We start from the raw sequence: 21,745 nt of genomic DNA, 5'->3' as shown, positions 1-21,745 counted from the left end.
CCGACCCCCCAAAGACTGCCACTTGGGCACGGCTCCACCCTCACCCCACAACCCTGGATATCGCCTTGAAGAAGGCTGCCCAGGATATTGCCTTGAAAAAGACTGTCCAGAACCCAACAAGTCTGGGGCATGTGGGCGTGGTTGGCCGGGCCTCCCTGGCAATTATCCTCCACCTCCGGGAAGAACCTGCTCATTCGGGTTCTGGTTGGGGAGGGTTTGTGCACCACTTTGAACTGCATAAGGCTTAGCCTAACACAGGAAGAGGTGGAGTTGGCCCTACTCAGTGCTTCACTCGAGAGCCCCCAACCCACTTCCGTTCCCAGTTCCTCCAGCGGTAGTCCTGCCCTATCCAGTAACTGTCGATAGATGTTCCCACAGTTCACCCCCCCTCCTTACTCTGTGTTTATTAGTTCCTCTAGTAGTGTGTCTCTCGGGGGCCCTGAGGTATCTTACTATCTCCTTGCGAAGAAAGTGTTTAATTTGAAGGTGCCTGAGTTCCAGTCCTGACGGTAGTTCCAGGTCTTCCGTAAGTTCACCCAACGTCACCTATGTGAAAGTCAATGACTGCTAGCGTCCCCCATCCTGTCTCCGTTTAATGAAGGTGGCATCGAGAATGGCTGGTGGGAATTTGTGGTTGCCTCAGATGGGGGACATCTCAGTTAGACCAAAATGCCGCCTCATTTGATTCCATGTCTTCAGTGTAGCTACCACCACTGGGTATTATGTCGGGGGAGGGTAGGAGCACTGCCGTGGTGAGGGCCCGGAGGGTCATTCCCTTGCAGGAGGACTCCTCCAACCTCACCCTTGGGGATGACGATGGGTATGGATTTAAGCAGGAAGAGAAACCGCGGCAGTACGTTCATCTTGATCGTCGGCACCCTCCTGCCAGGGAAAGTGGGAGTGCATCCCATCTCTGTAGATTTTAACTTCCTCCGCCAGACTGGTCAGATTGCACTTGTGGATCTGTGTCCAGTCATGGGCTATCTGGATGCCCAGGTAGCAGAATTTGTTTTGGGCTAGTTTGAATGGTAGCCCCTCCAGCTCTGCCCCTCCCCCATTCGGGTTCATCGGGAATGCCTCACTCTTGCCCAGGTTGAGTTTGTAGCCTGAGAAGGCTCCAAAATCTTCTGGGACCTGCATGATTGCTTTCAGGCTGTTCTGTGAGTTCGAGACATAGAGGAGCAGGTCTTCTGCATAGAGTGAAACTCTGTGCATTGTGCCTCCTCTTTGCATGCCCTTCCAGCTTTTCGCGTCTTGCAGAATGATCGCCAATGGTTCAATTGCCAGATTCAACAGGAGCAGGGACAGTGGGCATCCCTGCCTTGTGCCACTGTGCAGCTGGAAATATTCAGAGCTAGTGGTGTTGGTCTGAACGCTCGCTTTGGGGGCGTTGTACAGGAGTTTCACCCACAAGGTGAACCGCTCCAGAACCGCAAAGAGGTATTTTCACTCGACTCTGCTGAAGGCCTTTTCTGTGTCCAGGGAGACGATCACCTCTGGTGCTCTCTCCCTGGATGGGGGTCATTATTTAATTCAGCAGCTGCCTGATGTTCTCAGTTAGCTGTCTACCCTTAACAAAGCCCGTCTTGTCCTCTGTGACCGCCTCCGGTAAGCAGTTATCCAGTCTCTTGGCCAGGACTTTCGCGAGTATCTTCGCGTCTACGTTGAGCAGCGAAATGGGTCTGTATGATCCGCATTCCATTGGACCTTTGTCTTTTTGGGTAGCAGCGATATTGTGGCCTTTTGGGTATCAGCGATATCGTGGCCTCTGTTAGCTTAGGAGGCAGGATGCCCCTTGCTAGCGAGTCTGCAAACATATCCTAAGGTGTGAAGCCAGGGCTGGTGCAATTTTTGGTCCGTTGGGAACCCGTCGGGTTCAAGCGGCTTCCCCGCCTGCATGGAGCTGATGCTCTCCATTATCTCTCCCAGTCCCATTGGTGCTTCCAGTTCCCCCTCCTATCGTCCCCCACGACTGACGTGTCCAGTCCCTCGAGGAACCGTTTAATTTCTGCACCCCCGTTGGGGGGCTCGGCAGTGTACAGCCCTGGGTAGAAGGTCTTGAACGCTCGGTTGACCTCTTTTTGCTCGGTTACCAGTCTGCCTCTGCTATTCTTCATCTGGGTTATCTCTCTCGTGGCTGCCTGCTTTCTCAGCTGGTGAGCCAGTAGGTGGCCAGCCTTTTCTCAGTGTTCATAGAAGGTCCCCCGTTTCTGGCGGAGTTGGTGCACTGCTTTCCTGGTAGATAACAGGTTAAAGTCCATTTGTAGCTTTTTCCTCTCCACCAAAAGCTCTCCGGTCGGGGCCTCGGAGTACTTTCGGTCGACCTCCAGAATGGAGTCGATCAATTGTTGCCTGGCTTCCCTCTCTTCCCTGTCTCCACGTGCCTTGTAGGCTATAATCTCTCCCCTAATCACAGCTTTCAGTGCCTCCCAGAAGATGGAAGGTGAGACTTCCCTGTCCTGGTTATTAGTAACGTACTTGCCCATGGCCTGTGATGTTTTCTGGCAGAAGACCTTGTCGGTTAAGAGGTCCATGTCCAGCCTCCACGTGGGGCGCAGTCGAAGAATACAATCGCATAGTATTCAGCCGTCACTATTCCTGGAAACACCGATTTTCCCACTTCAAAGAAGTCTATCCTTGAGTATGCTTTGTGCACCGGCGAAAAGAACGAGAATTCCTTCTCACTGGGATGTAGAAACAGCCATGTGTCCACTGTCCCTATCTGCTCCATGAATGCTTCCAGTTCCCTAGCCATGCCTGTATTTTTGCCCGTTCTGGGGTTTGATCGACCCAACAGAGGGTCCTGTACACAGTTGAACTCTTTCCCCCCCCCCCCCCCCCCCCCCCCCCCCCCCCAATGATCAGTCGGTGTGTCAATGTCCGGGATTTCCGCCATGGTCTACTTTATAAAGTGTTGTCCCAGTTGGGCGCATACACATTTACCAGAACTTCTGGTGCCTTGTCCAGGATACCGCTGACCATGATGTACCGTCCCCCTTGGTCCGTAACCATCTTTGCCACTGTAAACCTCGTCGTCCTCCTAATCCGTATGACTACTTTCCCAGCCCTCGTCCCGTGACATGAGTGATACATCTGTTCCACTCAGCTCTTTCTTACCGCAGGCGGTCCTTCTCCCTCGGGTGTGTCTACTGCAGGAAGATTGTCAGGTTTCAGACTTCTTAAGTGGGTGAAGACTCTGGATCTTTTCACTGGGCCCTTAAGTCCCCTGACATTCCAGGTGATAATCCGAGTGGGGGTTTTGGCCCTCTCGCTCCTGCGGGGGATCAACTTACCTGGTGGATGTGTCCCTGCGCTCCAGGGTTTCCCTTTGTTCGGGGTCGTCCAAAATGGCCACGGTCACTGTTTTTGTTTTAAAATTTTTAAAAAATTCTCCTCCATTTTCACATTTTCTCCCACATTTACATCCATCAACGATAAACAATAATCAGCAAGATATGTCAGTCCCCATAATAACAACAACGATCCCATCTACCCACCAACCCCCAAACCTCAACCCGCATGTTTACATAAACAAATGACAAAAATAAATCCGGGATTACCCGTAGTCACCCTTAATCTTACACAGCTCCCACCCCCCACCCCCCCACCCCAGGTCTCCAGCTCCTCCCGTCCACTGCCTCTTGTAAAACTCCTCCCCCTACCCTTGGTTCCTTCCCCCCCCAACTTTCCACCCCGGCTAGACCGCTCGGACCCTGTTCTGCTCCGATGGCCGCAGCCCCTCCCCCACCTCACTCCCGTTCACTGGCTGTCACACACCGGCCAGCGTGGAGGCCCCCGCCCGGGTCCCTTTCCCACTTGCCCGGCCCCAGGAAAGCCCAAAGATCCCCTTTTAGCACACAAACCCCACCTATCCACCTACACCCCAAAGAACTCTCATTTCGAGTGAAAGTCCCGTCCCTTCCCTCCTCCAAATATATACCACCTTGGCTTCTTTAAAACATGTTTTCTATAAAACATTTAGATAGCTACATGGGTAAGATGGGTATAGAGGGTTATGGGCCAAGTGCGGGCAACTGGGACTAGCTTAATGGTAAAAACTGGGCGGCATGGACTGGTTGGGCCGAAGGGCCTGTTTCCATGCTGTAAACTTCTATGATTCTAATCTCTACACCCGTGCGCAGTGATACCAAAAAGAAGAAAATACAGTCATGAGGTTACATCGGCACATGGCCATTCCTCAGTTTGTCAGTTCTGCCACAGTCCTTCTGCTTTCGCAACCTCCTCCGCTGCTTCCGCTGTTCCAAAATAAAAGTCCCTGAGCTTGTAAGTCACCCTCAGCTACGCTGGATATACAATGCCGCACCGCACCGTGCTAATGTACAGTGCCCTCTTCACCCGGTTGAAGGCAGCCCGCCTCCTTGCCAACTCCACCGTAAAGTCCTGGTATACACGTATACCAGCTCCAGCCCACTGCACCACCCGCTTCTGCTTGGCCCAGCTCAGGACCTTCTCCTTCACCCTGTACCTCCGGAAGCACAGAGTCACTGCCCTTGGCAGCTCACTCGCCTTTGGTACAGGCCTCCACGACCGATGAGCCCGATCCAGTTCATATCGGAAGGGGTCCTCCCCCTCCCCCAGTAGTTTTGCCAGCATCGCGGCAAAATACTCAGTCGGCTTCGGTCCTTCAACTCCTTTGGGCAGCCCCACAATCCTCAAGTTCTGTCGCCTGGATCTATTTTCCAGGTCTTCCATTTTTCCTCGCAGATCCTTGTTAGTTTCCATCACCGTCCGCATCTCTTTCCCCATCGAGGCAAGTTGATCACCGTGCTGCAATAACGTCTCCTCCACTTCCTTCAGCGCCTCCCCTTGCTCTCGCACCTCCGCCACTGCGCTCGCCACCTCCGTCCTCACCGGGGAAACCACCTCCACCACCAGCACACTCAAAGCCTCCCTCATCTCCTTCCTCACCGTCTCCATGCATTTCGCAATCTGCGCCAACTGCTTTTCAAATTCCGCAGCCATCACCTTGGTTATTTCTTCAGCCGTTAGCAGTGCGGCCTTCCCTGGTGCTCCAGCCTCCATTTTTCCTGGTGACCCCGCGATGACCTTTCCACTCCCCGACGGACCTCCAGCTGGTTTTTTTTCGGCCGTTTTTCTGCTCACCCTCGACATTTTTCTTTGCGTTTTTTTTCCCTCCTGTGTCTTCTCAGTGCCTCCTCCGTGCCTTCTCCCTTCTTCTGCCGCCTCCGCGGACCCTGGGACCGGGCTTAAAGCCCCGAAATTGCCGTTCCCGAGCGGGGGCTCTCCATTGTGTGGCCGCCTCCCGCCCGCCGTCACTGGAAGAGGCCACGGTCACTGTTTTCACCATGAGGCCAAGCTCCTGCATTCCGGAGTTTCCCTTTGTCCAGGGGGTACCCAACATGGCCGCCAACTCTGTGTACTCCACGTGTGTGCACTCCGGGGTCTCAGTTTGTCCAGAGACCCTCCAAAGTGGCTGCTTGCGGTGCCATCTTGTCTCTTCAGCCTGCCCCTTACCTGTCGAAGCCAATCCAAAAGCCAACTCTTTTTTTTTTTTTCCCTCCCGTCCTATGTGTCCCCCACACCTGCCCCGGCCAGGCGCTCCCTCTCTGCCAGGAGGTGCGCCTCGGCCCCCTTGCTGTCTGTCTTCCTGTGCTAGCTATCCCTGCTAATGTGGTGGCTCCCCGACCGGGGCTGGTCTAGCCCCTAGCTTATACCCGCTGACTGCCCGCTTTCCCTGTCTTATGTCCCTGTCCTTGCCCTCGCCCTCTCATGTGACCCGGTCTTTTTAATCAGAGCGAGGCAGCACAGTCCCGCGCAAACATGATAACTATCCAATGAGCCTCCATTTCTTTAGAAATCCTCCTCTGATCAGCCCTCATTGCTGCCTCGCCGGTCCCTTGTCCAGGCCATTGATCTGCATGAATTTGTTTTCCTCCGCAAGGATATTGAAATAGTGCTCTTTGTTCTGGTACGTGGCTGGGAACAGCATACCGAATCGCAACCCGTTTTTGAACAGTGCTGACTTCGCTTGGTTGAATGCAACCTTGCGTTTTGCCAGATCTGCCCCAATGCCCTGGTAAAATTCGGATTTTGTGCCCTTCCCAGTGCTCGCTATAGGCTGTCTTACCCGCAGCAGGATCCTCTCATGATCCTGATATTGGTGTAGCTTTGTGATGATCGCTCTCGGCTGCTTCCCTGGCTTGTGATCCCTGTCTCGTTCTGGGGGTTTGGGAAAGCTTTCTCTCCAGCATTTGGGCAACGTAGCCCGTCGGGTCTCTGGCCTCGATGCCTTCTGGCAGGCCCACAATCCGAATATTCTGTCGTCATGGTCATTGACTTTCCCGTTTAAGCTCCCTTGGGCCGCCACCGACCTTTTCACTTCTCCTTCCTTGGCGACGGTCCTGTCGCTCCGGTCCGTCGAGGCTTTCTCCATGTCGTGGATAGTCCTCCCTTGTGCCTCCACATTCTTCCCCAATGCGTCTTTTGTATGGCGACCATCACCTCCGCCACTGTCACCTGGATTTCAGCCCTGATCGCCTCTCCTTCATGGCGGTCAACTCCTTCATGAGGAAAGTCTTCCACCCGTCTCGGGGGGGGGGGTGGGGGGGGGGGGGGGGGGGGTTTGGCTAATGCTCGGGTCGAAAGTCTCTCTCTCCTGGGTGGCCGGGGCCCCTCGCCTCGTGGGTCCACCGGCTCATTTGACTGCAGCTCGTGACCCTTTCCGCAACTTCTGTTGTCCCTTCGACCCCTCGAGCTCCTGTTTGCCTGCATTTTTGTGTGGTTGCTTTCTTTTATCCGTTGAGGTTAATTTTCCTTCAAATTTTCCGGCATAATTTGCCTAAAAGTGCTTATTTCGCTCTGGTCTGGAGGAGAACCACCTGATGTGCGCCTGCTCAGCGCATCACCATCACCGGATGTTCCTGACCCCGAATTCTAACATTTCAGACAAATGCTTTAGGTTTTGTGATTTACTGCCAGATGGAGGCACCTTCTGTATTCCCCACAAAATGCACAAGAATTGGATCTATATTTGGCTGTTTGGATCATGATTATTTTTTAAAAAGTCATCCGCATTACTGTACTTTTTTAATTGCTTTGGAATTAAATTTGGAACCCGTCTTGTTTTCTCTAACCAATTTTTATCTACTTTTTTTATATTTTAGGACAGCGGTGATTACCCTCTTACGATGCCTGGTCCACAGTGGAAGAAATTCAAGTCCAGTTTCTGTGAATTTATTTCGGTGCTCGTACGGCAATGTCAATACAGTATCATTTATGATGAATACATGATGGATACGGTTATCTCCCTGTTAACTGGGTTGTCAGATTCCCAGGTTAGAGCATTCAGACACACCAGCACATTGGCAGGTAACATATCCACTTATCAAAGTACAGAAGGTTGTTTTCTTGAGGAGGTGTTTTTTTTTTCCATTTTGAATCTATATTTAAAATGACGTTCTGGATTGCATTTCCTCAGTGTAGAGATGTTTAATATTAAACAGTGGTCTGTGCAACATAACTTGTAAGTGTTCTTTGTGTGTAATGTGTTCTTTTCCCTTTGTGTCTGTGAAAATGTCAACTAAAGAAAATCCTTGGTTCACTGTTTACGTAGCTATTAGTGTCTGTAACTGTGTTTAGTATCTGTTGAGCATGTTGCTGGTGTCTTGATTGAGTACTTTCCCACCTCATGAGATGAAGAACACATGGGTCATGGGACTGTAGTTTATTTAATATGGGTATAAACTTGCCACCCAGTAAAATTTGTTTTTGCTGGAAAGTGATTTTATGACATTGAAAAACAAAATATCACCAACAAGGGAGTCCAAGGATGTCTGGGTGGGGGAAAAGTGGAGTTGAGGCAATCCGATCAGCAATCATCTTATGGGCAGCACGTTGGCACAGTGGTTAGCGCTGCTGCCTCATAGCTCCAGGGACCGGCAGGAGACACACTTGAGTGCGAGGGTGTGGGCGAAAGGGCGAGGGTGGCCCTTTCACCCCCCGCCTTTGCCCCCGCCCTCACCCGTTTGTCCCCGCCCTCACCCTTTCGTCACCGCCCTTTCACCCTCTCCTTCGCCCTTTCGCTTTCATCCTCGCCCTTTCGACCCCGCTGCCGTGGTTGACTCCTGCTCGTGCCCCTGCCCCTCATCTAACTTTTTTTTATAAATGTTTTTTATTGGGTTTTTGAACCAAGTATATTTACTGTTATGTACACAAAATATATACACAGAAGAGAAGGGAACACGCACAAAAAAAACCCAGAACAACAGAAAAAAATGTTAGAATAAAATAACTGGTAGGGCATTACGCGCTAGCTCAACAACAGCAGCTCTGTACAATTGACAATGTTTTTAGCACATAAGTAGGCATCTGTGGGGTGGGGGGTGGGAGAAACTGGGGAGGTACATATACATTTGGGCACTGGGGAAACAATTACAGAACAATTACAGAGGGCAATACCCGAATGGATCTGGTGTTGGTGTTGTCGCTTGCTTCTCCCGGACGGTTTTCGCTGCCGTTGTCACCTCGCGATCACCTCCGCTTCAGCCGTTCGTCCTGTCTTTCGCCCAGATTTTCCTTGTTCTCTGCTCCTGTAGATGCCAAGTTTGTTATCGTTTCCCGTGCCCTCCTTCCGTCTGTCATTCCCTTGCGCCCCCCCCCAATCTCTCTGGTTTCCCCCCCCCCCCCCCCCCCCCCGGCTACTTTCACCTGATTCTTGGCTACCTGGCTATTCCTCTGCTTGTTCGTTGGCCACGAACAGGTCCCGGAACAATTGGGTAAATGGCTCCCACGTTCTGTGAAAGCCGTCGTCTGACCCTCGGATGGTGAATTTAATTTTCTCCATTTGGAGAGATTCTGAGAGGTGGTGCTGCTGCCCACCAGCCGAAGAGGATTCTATGGCAGGCGATCAGGGAGGCAAGGGCGTCCGCCCTCTTCCCCAGGTATACATCTGGCTGGTCTGATACCCCAAGACCGCCACTTTCGGGCATGGCTCCACCCTCATCCCCACCACTTTGGGCATTGCCTTGAAGAAGGCTGTCCAGTACCCTGCAAGTCTGGGGCAAGACCAGAACCTGTGGCCGTGGTTGGCCGGGCCTCCTTGGCACCATTCACATCTATCCTCCACCTCCAGGAAGAACCTACTCAGACGAGTTCTTGTTAAGTGGGCTCTATGTACCACTTTTAGTTGCGTCAGGCTGAGCATTGCGCACGTGGAGTGGAGTTGACCCTATGCCGTGCTTTGCTCCAGAGTCCCCACCCTATTTCAGTCCCCAGGTCTTCCTCCCATTTCTTTCTTGTTGCGTCCAGTACGGTGTCGGCCCTTTCTACCAGTTGGTCATACATGTCGCTACAATTCACTTTATCTAGGATGCTTGCATCCAGTAACTCTTCCAGTAATGTCCGTCGTGGCGGTTGTGGGTACGTCCTTGTCTCCTTTCGTGGGAAGATTTTGAGTTGCAGGTACCTTAGCTCGATCCCCCTGGCTAGCTGGAATTTCTCTGTCAGTTTGTCCATTGTTGTGACCCTGCCATCCGTGTATAGGTCCCTGACTGTCAGTGTCCCTCCGTCCTGTCCCCACTTTTAAAGATGGCGTCAGTCAGCGCTGGTGTGAACCTATGGTTGTTGCAGATGGGAGCTTTGTCTGACATTTGGGTCAGGCCAAATTGCTGCCGTAGTTGGTTCCAGGACTGGAGAGTGGCTATCATCGGGTTGCTGGAGTGTTTTTTGGGTGGGGTTGGGAGTGCTGCAGTGGCGAGGGTCCAGAGGGAGGTTCCCTTGCAGGAGGCCTCTTCCGCGCAAACCCACTCTGCTTCTGGCTCCTTGATGCATCGCTTTGAAAAAGGCCTTGGGAATGTAGATCGGGATAAATCTAAGTAGGAAGAGGTACCTGGGCAGCACGTTCATTTTGATCGTCTGGACTCTCCCTGTGAGGGAGAGTGGGAGTGTGTTCCATCTTTGCAGGTCATTTTTTACTTCCTCTGTCAGACTGGTGAGGTTCCATTTGTGGATCTCTTTCCAGTCATGGGCTATTTGGATCCCTAGGTAGCGGAATTTGTGACGGGCTTATTTAAACGGCAGTCCCATTAGTGCTGCCTCCCTCCTTGTGGGTGTACCGGGAAAATTTCGCTTTTGCTCATGTTGAGTTTGTAGCCCGAGAAGGCGCCAAACTCTTTCGGGAGCGCGATGATTCAGTCCATGTTGCTTTGTGGGTCTGAAATGTAGTGGAGCAGGTCATCTGCATAGTGAGATTCTGTGCTCTCTGCCACCCCATTGGATCCCCCCCCCCAGCTTCTTGCTGCTGTGAGAGCAATTGCTAATGGCTAGATCGCTAGAGCGAACAGCAGCGGGGACAGTGAGCATCCTTGTCTGGTGCTCTTGTGCAGCTGGAAGTATCGGGAGTTGGTGTTGTTGGTCCGTACGCTCACCATGGGAGCGTTGTATAGGAGTTTTACCCAAGAGGTGAACCCTGTTCCAAGCCCGAACCGCTCCAGTACCTCTGAGATATTTCCATTCGACCCTGTCGAAGGCCTTTTCTGCGTCTAGGGAGACTATCACCTCTGGTGTTCTCTCCCCGGATGGGGTCCTCATTTAACTTGAGACTTACTTTCCCACATTTAAATTGATAGCTTCACTTGGAGCAACCCCTTCTGAATCTTCAACTTCACTCATTTGTTTTGTAGGAATTTTGATCAGTGGCTCCACACAGAATGGCTTCCCCACCCACAATCCGGCCTGGGGGCCTGGTTTAGAATGGCTTCCCCACCCACAATCCGGCCTGGGGGCCTGGTTTAGGCAAGCCCGTTCTTCAGTTATAACTGTAGTCCACAACCTATAATGATGAAAACATCATATTCATCAGTTGCTGTTTGAGTTACAACTTGATTGAAGTATTCCTGCAATGCTGATGTTTTACTATTGGTGGCGTTGAAGAGTCCTTGTGAGAATAGGAAAATAAAACAACTTTATTAATATTCTATTTTCAGCAATGCAAGTTGCATTTCAATTGCAGTTAAAATTGAATTATTTTGTATTTATGTATGTAAATATTAAACTGACCAACCATATCTATCTTGCCTTTGTAGCTATGAAGCTGATGACAGCACTAGTAAATGTGGCGTTGAATTTAAGTATTAACATGGACAACACTCAACGGCAATATGAAACTGAACGGAATAAAATAATTGGCAAAAGGGCCAATGACCGGTTGGAGCTCCTTTTGCAGAAGAGAAAAGAGGTCAGTGAAATATCTATGTAGCACCTTGGGTAAATGCTTCGAGGACATGCAAGATTTTTTTGTTGCGATCAATAGCAAGTTGGGGATTTTTTAAGAGATGTCCGTTATCAATATTTTCTGTTTTTCTGCTAGTTTGTGTTAGTTTTGTGGTTTTTATTCTTGATTGGTATTTCATTCAACCCTTCACTCCCTCCACTACGACACGTGGCAACCGTGTACACCATCTACAAGTTGCACTGCAGTAAATCACCAAGGCTTTTACGGCAGCACCTTCAGACCAGCGGCCTCTACCATCTGGAAGGTCAAGGGCAGCAGATGTGTGGGAAAAGCACCACATGGAAGTTCCCTTCCAAGCCACATACAATCCTGACTTGGAACTATATCAATGTTCTGAAGACCATAAGACATAGGAGCAGGAGTAGGCCATTCGGCCCATCGTGTCTGCTCCACCATTCAATCATGGCTGCTATGTTTCTCAACCCCATTCTCCTGCCTTTTCTACATAGCCCCTAATCCCCCTATTCATCAAGAACCTATCTATCTCTGCCTTTAAGACACTCCGTGATTTGCCCTCCACAGCCTTCTACGACAAAGAGTCCCAGTGATTCACCACACTTTGGCTGAAGAAATTCCTCCTCATCTCTGTTTTAAAGGATCGTCACTTTAGTCTGAGGCTATGCCCTTGGGATTCTAGCTTGTCCTGCTCTTGGAAACATCCTCCAGACGTCCACTCTATCCAGGCCTCTCAATATCCTATAGGTTTCAATATGATATCACCTCATCCTTCTAAACTCCCAACGCGTACAGACCCAGAGTGCTCAACCGCTCCTCGTATGACCAGCTCTTCATTCCAGGGATCGTTCTTGTGAACCTCCAAGACCAGCACACCTTGCCTTAGACAAGGGGCCCAAAATTGCTCACAATACTCCAAATGGGGTCTGACTAGAGCCATATACAGCCTGAGAAGTACATGCCTGCTCTTGTATTCTCGCCCTCTCGACATGAATGCTAACGTTGCATTTGCCATCCTAACTGCCGACTGAACCTGCACATTAACCTTAAGAGAATCTTGAACTGAGACTCCTAAATCCCTTTGTGCTTCTGATTTTCTCAGCTTTTTCCCAGTTAGAAAATAGTCTGTCTCCATTCTTCCTACCAAAGTGCATAACCTCACACTTCTCCACATTGTATTTCACCTGCCACTTCTTTGCCCACTTTCCTAACCTGTCCAAGTCGTTTTGCAGCCCCCCTGCTTTCTCATTATTACCAATCCCTCTGCATATCTTTGTATCATCTGCAAACCAAGCAACAGTGCCCTTGGTTCCTTCTTCCAATGTATGTTGTGAAAAGTTGTGGTCCCAACACCGACCCCTGAGGCACACTCCTAGTCACCGGCTGCCATCCTGAAAAGGACCCCTGGCCTTCCGCCAGTCAGCCAATCTTCTGTCCATACCGCTATCTTACCCTTAACACCCTGGGCTCTTAACCTATTTCACAGCCTCCAATACGGCACCTTGTCAACGACCTTCTGGAAATCTAAACAGATCGCATCCACTGGTTCCGGTTTGTCTAACTTCCTTGTTAACCTCCAAGAATGGATTTGTCAGACATGACCTCCCCTTGACGAATCTGCTGACTCAGTCCTATTTTCTCATGCACTTCCAAGTACTCCGCAATCTCATCTTTAATAATGGCCTCTCAAATCTTACCAATGGACCAAAGTCAGGTTAACCGACCTATAATTTCTCATCTTCTGCTGCCCTCCCTTCTTTAAACAGGGTGTTACATTAGCTATTTTCAGTCCTCTATGACCCTCCTGGCCTCCAGTGATTCCTGAAAGATTGCTACCAATGCCTCCACAACCTCCTCAGCTATCTCCTTTAGACCCCTGAGGTCCAGATGATTTATCCACCTTCAGACCTTTCAGTTTCTCCAGAAACCTTCTCCTTAGTGATGGCCACTACACTCACCTCTGCCCCCTTACTCTTCTGAAGTTCTGGTATCCCACTGGTGTCTTCCACCGTGAAGACTGATTATCATAGATTATCATAGAATTTACAGTGCAGAAGGAGGCCATTCGGCCCATCGAATCTGCACCGGCTCTTGGAAAGAGCACCCTACCCAAGGTCAACACCTCCGCCCTATCCCCATAACCCAGTAACCCCACCCAACACTAAGGGCAATTTATCATGGCCAATCCACCTAACCCGCACATCTTTGGACTGTGGGAGGAAACCGGAGCACACGGAGGAAACCCACGCACACGGGGAGGATGTGCAGACTCCGCACAGCCAGTGACCCAAGCCGGAATCGAGCTGTGAAGCAATTGTGCTATCCACAAGGCTACCGTGCTGCCCGTAAAGTAACTATTCAGTTCCTCTGCTATTTCTTTGTTTCCTATTACTACTCCTCCACACTCATTTTCCAGTGGTCTAATGTCTCTTCTTGCCTCTCTTACCTATTACATATTGAAAAAAACCTCTTGTTATCTTTCATATTATTAGCTATCTTACAGCCATATTTCATCTTCTCCCCTCTTATTGCTTTTTTAAAAAAGTTTTCCTCTGCCTGCTTTTAAAGGCTTCCCAATTCTCTGGCTTCCCATTTATCCTCACCACCTTGTAGGTTTTTCTTTTGCTTTTATGCTGTCCTTGACTTCTGTTGCTCTTTTTAGCTTTAGTTTATTAGCTCTGATTATGTCACCTTTGCTCACGAGTCGCCAGGTATCTTTCTGATACCGCCACGTGGTTCAAGCTCGAGTTATGATTAATAAGTCAGCACACCGCTTAGTAAGATTGAAATCAACGGTCATTTATTATATACAACAAGTAATGCTTACACAATAATCCTACTATCTATATAGAAACCTATCACTACTGGCCAATACTTAACTTTAGGAAGGGCCCACCAGGTCAGGGAAACGAATGGCTTATCGAATCGGATCTGGCCTGCGGGATTCAAAAAGGCTGATACGGGTCGATGGCTAGGAGTCTTTATCAGGTAGCGATCGCTGGAGTCAGACTTACTGTTTCTTTGTCGATGTTCTTGCAAAGGTTTCGAGCAGGGGAAGAAGGGAGAGAGAGAGCGATCTGAACTTGGCCCCTTACTTTATAGGGCCCAGGGGCTTCCCGCCTCTCGGGGCGGCCCTTGACCCTGAGTCCCAAGTGAGTGGACTTGTTCCCAATCACTAGGTTCGATACGTCCAATAACGGGGCGATTCCTCGATCGGGGGGTGGTCGTTCACCTGTCTTTGTTTCGGCCACTGCAGGCGCCGACAGGTCTGGCCCGGCATTCAATTGCTAATATGTTGCAATTGTTCCCGTGGATAGCCGATTAAACTGCAGATGTCTGGGTTGATGTGCTGCTAATGGTCTTGAGTATCGATCTGGGCCGACTTCCCCAGAGCCGAATATGCTATTTTGTCTGCAGCTGTCCGTTTGTGTCCTGTTGGCTGCTTTTCCCATCAGCCTTTTCGGTTAGCCATTTTAAATCTGGTTTTGGTCAAATTAATAGGGAATCAGCCATTTTAGGTGGCTACACGTCCCTTGTCAGCTATGGATGCCTTGCCCTCCCGTTAGTATATTTCTTCCTCCTTGGGATGAATTTCTGTTCTCACTCCCGAAAACCCCCCAAAAACTCCTGCCAATGCATTTCAACTGTCTTCCATGCTGCGCTCTCCTTCCAATCAACGGGCAGTACGTTAGCACAGTGGTTAGCACAGTTGCTTCACAGTTCCAGGGTCCCTGGTTCGATTCCCGTCTTGGTTCACTGTCTGCACGCTCTACCCGTGTCTGCGTGGGTTTCCTCCGGGTGTTCTGGTTTCCTCCCACAGTCCAAAGATGTGCAGGTTAGGTGGATTGGCCATGATAAATTGTCCTTAGTGTCTAAAAAAAGGTTAGGTGGGGTTACTGGGTTACGGGGATGGGATAAGCTTAAGTGGGGTGGTCTTTCCAAGGGCCGGTGCAGACTCGATGGGCCCAAGGGCTTCCTTCTCCACCGTAAATTCTATGATTTTATGAACTCTGGCCAGCTCCTCCCCCAATGAACTCTGGCCTGCTCCTCCCTCACGTCTTTGTAGTTACCTTTATTCTATTGTAATACCGTTACATCTGATTCCAGCTTCTCCCTCTCAAACTGCACGGTAAATTCGATCATATTGTGATCACTGATCCCTAAGGGTTCCTTTACCTTAAGTTCCCTAATCAAGTCTGCCTCATTACACATCACAAAATCCAAAATTGGCTGTTCCCTAGTGGGCTCTGTTACAAGCTGCTCCAAAGAACCATCTCTTGGACATTCCACAAATTCCTTGTCTTGGGATCCACTACCAACCTGATTTTTGCAGTCCACCTGCATATTGAAGTCCCCATGATTATTGTAATGTTGCCTTTTTTATATGCGTTTTCTATATCCTGATTTATTTTCTGCCCCACATCCTGACTACTGCAAGGGGGCCTGTGCATAACTCCCATCGGTCTTTTTCCCTTTGCGATTCCTCAACCCTACCTATAATGGTTCTCATTGATTTAATTTAATCCCTTCCTAGCAATGCAACCTTGCCCCCTATGCCCATCTGCCTGTCCTTTCGATCGGCACACATCCTTGGGTATTTAAACCTCAACCCTAATCCCCTTGCAGTCACTGGGTTAGAATCCTGCAATTCCCTTCCCATTCTTGGAGAGGGACTGCAGCTCTTCAAGAAGGCAGCTCACGAGCACCTTCTCGAGGGCAATTAAGAAAGATCAATAAAAACTGGCTGAGCCAGTGATGTCCACACACATGGAAGAATTTGTAAAGAATTCCTAAGAGGTGAAATGAATGATTCCTCGTAGCCTGTATCTGTAGACAAATCTGTTCAGAAACAAAAAGAAAGTTGTCCTTGTGATTGAGCCATATAAATTAATAAACAGATTTTAAAATTAGAACTATGAATCAGTTACATAAAAAAATCTGTGTAGTGAACTTCTGGTTTTCATAAAAAAATTGGCTTAAATGTTAAATGATTTGTTCTACCCTGGTAATCAATAATTGCACCGTGATAGTAAATTAAATAATTTGGCACATTTTGCATCCACTGTCAAAGAGGCACTCTTGCATTATTATGTTAGGTGATTCTGCTATGCATTTTAAAAGTGTCTATTGTGCAAGAAATTTGCATAGAATATTTTTATATTAGGAAGTGAATGTTCCTATGTTTATTTCAAGAAACAGTGCTTTGCCTGCATAGATCCATGCACATGGAGAACTTTGCAGCTGCACTTTGACAGTTTGCAGTGTAAAGGAGTTGCCAACAGAGCATCCCTGGGTGCAGGTACTGTATTTAGTTGATGTAGTATAACTGTGGGGACTGGTTTAGCTCACTTGGCTAGACAGCTGGTTCATGATGCAAAACAAGGCCAGCAATGTGGGTTCAGTTCCCATACAGGCTGAGGTTATTTATGCAGGCCCACCTGCTCAACCTTGCCCTTCGCCTGAGATGTGGTGATCCTCAGGTTAAGTCACTTCAGAGGGGAAAGCAGCCTATGGTCATCTGGGACTATGACGACTGTAGCTTAACCTTTGTATCGTTGTCGTCTCCCAAATCTGTCTCACCCACTTTTCCCCGTTGACTTTCAAATGTAGGAGCATGAGGCAACTTGGCCCTCTGATGTCTTGCTCCCATTAATGTACTGTCAAGTTTTTTATTTTTAAAGGGCAGTACAATAAGTTGTTTGCCAAATGGACTGTTGACTGAACTCTACCAACTCATAATCGAAGTACTACTGCAGAACTTAAGGATTTTATAAGCTGTGATGAGGGAAAAGTGTACAGATGTGCTTTACATTATAAAATGTAGATATTTATATATATGTAGGATCTATCTGATGGAAAGAAATTACACACAAACTTGCAAGGAACTACATTATAAAACAACTTGCATTTTTGTAAAGCGTGCTATTTATAGATTTTACTATACATATGGTGACACAGTCGGAGTTTATTGTGATCAAAGTATTGTAATGTGTGAGATTAGGTGTTTTTTCTTATGATAGTGGTTTGTACCAAATTCAATAATTCCAATAGCTTTTGTGAAATTAAAAATTAAGAAAAAGCTGATATTGTTTATTAGCGCTGCCTTTTCCTGGAGATTTAAACATGATCTCTGATGCACACTACCAACACACATAAGAATGAGCACAGTAAGAAGTTTTACAACACCAGGTTGAAGTCCAACAGGTTTATTTCGATGTCACTAGCTTTCGGAGCGCTGCTCCTTCCTCAGGTGAATGAAGAGGTATGTTCCAGAAACATATATATAGACAGACTCAAAGATGCCAGATAATGCTTGGAATGCGAGCATTAGCAGGTGATTAAATCTTTACAGATCCAGAGATGGGGTAACCCTAGGTTAAAGAGCTGTGAATTGTGTCAAGCCAGGACAGTTGGTAGGATTTCGCAGGCCAGATGGTGGGGGATGAATGTAATGCGACATGAATCCCAGGTCCCGGTTGAGGCCGCACTCATGTGTGCGGAACTTGGCTATAAGCTTCTGCTCGGCGATTCTGCGTTGTCGCGCGTCCTGAAGGCCGCCTTGGAGAACGCTTACCCGGAGATCAGAGGCTGAATGCCCTTGACTGCTGAAGTGTTCCCCGACTGGAAGGGAACATTCCTGCCTGGTGATTGTCGCACGATGTCCGTTCATTCGTTTTCGCAGCGTCTGCATGGTCTCGCCAATGTACCATGCTTCGGGACATCCTTTCCTGCAGCATATGAGGTAAACAACGTTGGCCGAGTCGCACGAGTATGTACCGCGTACCCGGTGGGTGGTGGTCTCACGTATAATGGTGGTATCCATGTCGATCTGGCACGTCTTGCAGAGATTGCCATGGCAGGGTTGTGTGGTGTCGTGGTCACTGTTCTGAAGGCTGGGTAGTTTGCTGCAAACACTGGTTTGTTTGAGTTTGCGCGGTTGTTTGAAGGCAAGTAGTGGGGGTGTGGGGATGACCTTGGCAAGATGTTCATCTTCATCGATGACGTGTTGAAGGCTGTGAAGAAGATGTCGTAGTTTCTCCGCTCCGGGAAAGTACTGGATGACGAAGGGTATTCTGTCGGTTATGTCCCATGTTTGTCTTCTGAGGAGGTCGGTGCGGTTTTTTGCTGTGGCGCGTTGGAACTGTCGATCGATGAGTCGAGTGCCATATCCCGTTCGTACGAGGGCATCTTTCAACGTCTGTAGATGTCTGTTACGCTCCTCCTCGTCTGAGCAGATCCTGTGTATATGGAGCGCTTGTCCATAGGGGATGGCTTCTTTAATGTGTTTAGGGTGGAAGCTGGAGAAGTGGAGCATCGTGAGGTTATCCGTGGGTTTGCGGTAAAGCGAAGTGCTGAGGTGACCGTCCTTGATGGAGACGAGTGTGTCCAAGAATGCAACTGATTTTGGAGAGTAGTCCATGGTGAGTCTGATGGTTGGATGGAACTTGTTGATGTCATCGTGTAGTCGTTTCAGTGATTCTTCGCCGTGGGTCCAAAGGAAAAAAATGTCATCCATGTATCTGGTGTATAACGTCGGTTGAAGGTCCTGTGCGGTGAGTAGGTCTTGTTCAAACTTGTGCATGAAGATGTTGGCGTACTGGGGTGCGAATTTGATCCCCATGGCTGTTCCGTGTGTCTGGATGAAGAACTTGTTGTCGAAGGTGAAGACGTTGTGATCCAAAATGAAGCGGATGAGTTGCAGAATTGCGTCTGGAGATTGGCAGTTGTCGGTGTTGAGTACTGAGGCTGTTGCAGCAATGCCGTCGTCATGGGGGATGCTGGTATAGAGTGCCGAGACATCCATTGTGACGAGGAATGTTCCTAGTTCAATTGGTCCATGGGTGCTGAGTTTCTGTAGGAAGTCCGTCGTGTCGCGACAGAAGCTGGGCGTACCTTGTACGATGGGTTTCAAGATGCCCTCGATGTAGCCAGAGAGGTTCTCACACAGGGCCCCATTGCCTTAAACGATAGGACGGCCTGGTGTGTTGGCCTTGTGTATTTTTGGTAGGCAGTAGAGATCTCCAATGCGGGGAGCTTCAACCGACGTTATACACCAGATACATCGATGACATTTTTTTCCTTTGGACCCACGGCGAAGAATCACTGAAACGACTACACGATGACATCAATAAGTTCCATCCAACCATCAGACTCACCATGGACTACTCTCTCAAATCAGCTGCATTCTTGGACACACTCGTCTCCATCAAGGACGGTCACCTCAGCACTTCGCTTTACCACAAACCCACGGATAACCTCACGATGCTCCACTTCTCCAGCTTCCATTCTAAACACATTAAAGAAGCCAACCCCTATGGACAAGCTCTCCGTATACACGGGATCTGCTCAGACGAGGAGGAGCGTTACAGACGTTGAAAGATGCCCTCGTACGAACGGGATATGGCGCTCGACTCATCGATCGACAGTTCCAACGCGCCACAGCAAAAAACCGCACCGTCCTCCTCAGAAGACAAACATGGGACACAACCGACAGAATACCCTTCGTCGTCCAGTACTTTCCCGGAGCGGAGAAACTACGACATCTTCTTCACAACCTTCAACACGTCATCGATGAAGATGAACATCTTGCCAAGGTCATCCCCACACCCCCACTACTTGCCTTCAAACAACCACGCAACCTCAAACAAACCACTGTTTGCAGCAAACTACCCAGCCTTCAGAACAGTGACCACGACACCACACAATCCTGCCATGGCAATCTCTGCAAGACATGCCAGATCATCGACATGGATACTAACATTACACGTGAGAACACCACCCACCAGGTACGCGGTACATACTCGTGCGACTCGGCCAACGTTGTCTACCTCGTACGCTGCAGGAAAGGATGTCCCGAAGCGTGGTACATTGGCGAGACCGTGCAGACGCTGCGACAACGAATGAACGGACATCGTGCGACAATCACCAGGCAGGAATGTTCCCTTCCAGTCGGGGAACACTTCAGCAGTCAAGGGCATTCAGCCTCTGATCTCCGGGTAAGCGTTCTCCAAGGCGGCCTTCAGGACGTGCGACAACGCAGAATCGCCGAGCAGAAGCTTATAGCCAAGTTCCGCACACGAGTGCGGCCTCAACCGGGACCTGGGATTCATGTCGCATTACATTCATCCCCCACCATCTGGCCTGCGAAATCCTACCAACTGTCCTGGCTTGACACAATTCACACATCTTTAACCTGGGGTTACCCCATCTCTGGATCTGTAAAGATTTAATCACCTAATGCTCGCATTCCAAGCATTGTCTGGCATCTTAGAATCTGTCTATATAATATATATATATATATATGTTTCTGGAACATACCTCTTTATTCACTTGAGGAAGGAGCAGCGCTCCGAAAGCTAGTGACATCAAAACAAACCTGTTGGACTTTAACCTTGTGTTGTAAAACTTCTTACTGTGCTCACCCCAGTCCAACGCCGGCATCTCCACAACATAAAAATGAGGTACAGATGAAGAAAAAAAGCTACTAATGCAATTTGGAACAATATTTGTATCTTTCATAGCTGGTCTCTAGCAACTTTGATGAACTGATGCTTTAGCTGGAGTGGAGACCTTGCAAAAGCAGAGGATTCTCAATAAGTTGCGACGCTTCTTGTTGTTGAATTGCCAGGAAGTTGACACCCAGGTAAACCCGAAGTTGCAACAGGTTGGGGGAAGAACCCATCTCCCACTTTAAAGTTATATTATTTTGCCTGCGCAGTTGTTTTGCAGCTGGTTTGATGGCTTACATGGTATTTCTGATGGCGTCTGTTTCAGAACAGCTTCTGCTGTTATATTTCAAAAGTAGATAACAAACATAGCTGCCGTAGCCGTATGACCTGTTCCAAGTCCAAAGTCCTATTCCAAATATGGTGGTGTGTTAGACCAGTAAACATTGTGTTGTGGCTTTTCATGCCCTCAAAGTTTCAAATCACCATGGTATTTGAGTTTGGGGCATGGAACCATCACAATACAATGAAATGTCGATGAAACCCATTTTGTATTCATTAAGCAACCATTAGTTTTGATATCTCCATTGTCCTTTCTGTTGGCGGTTCATCCTTAATAAAAGGGATGTGTGAATTTCACAAATGTCTTGTGATTTGTCCATATTTTAATGAGGTCTTAGCTAATTAGACTGTGGGAGAAAACCAGAGCACCCAGACACGGGGAGAAAGTGCAAACTCGACACAGTCACCCAAGGTCGAAATTGAACCTGGGTCCCTGATGCTGTGAGACAGCAGTACTAACCACTGTGCTACTGTGCTGCCCTTTCTTTGAGTTGGTTTTCGCCTGACTTGCAATGCTTTTTGTATTTGTGTAATATGTTTTCGTTCGGGGTATAAAGCTGAATTTCACACTGATCCTTTACCTCCTGTCATTTAAACATCTGGCTTGGAGGCTAACTGGAATGATATTTGGTCTCCATGGGTTAAATCATGGGAAGAGATTACACAAATTAGGTTGTATTTTTTGTAAATGAGTGGTTTGCGTGATTTGATTAAAGTTTTCAAGATATTT

At 48.7% G+C, this 21,745-nt stretch overlaps 1 protein-coding gene across 8 annotated transcripts in view; it reads left to right on the top strand.

Moving 5' to 3' along the window:
• Positions 1 to 21,745, top strand: part of LOC140421163 (cohesin subunit SA-2) — a 290,652-nt gene that overhangs the window by 150,191 nt on the left and 118,716 nt on the right. For all 8 annotated transcript variants that reach the window (XM_072505624.1, XM_072505622.1, XM_072505623.1 and 5 more), the window contains 2 exons: positions 7,146 to 7,350; positions 11,064 to 11,215. In XM_072505624.1, coding sequence (XP_072361725.1) covers positions 7,146 to 7,350; positions 11,064 to 11,215 — 357 coding nt within the window. The remainder of the gene's footprint in view (positions 1 to 7,145; positions 7,351 to 11,063; positions 11,216 to 21,745) is intronic.

This window comes from Scyliorhinus torazame, chromosome 5, assembly GCF_047496885.1.
Source record: "Scyliorhinus torazame isolate Kashiwa2021f chromosome 5, sScyTor2.1, whole genome shotgun sequence".
Taxonomy (NCBI): Eukaryota; Metazoa; Chordata; class Chondrichthyes; order Carcharhiniformes; family Scyliorhinidae; genus Scyliorhinus; species Scyliorhinus torazame.
This window is presented reverse-complemented; position numbering and strand designations above follow the sequence as displayed.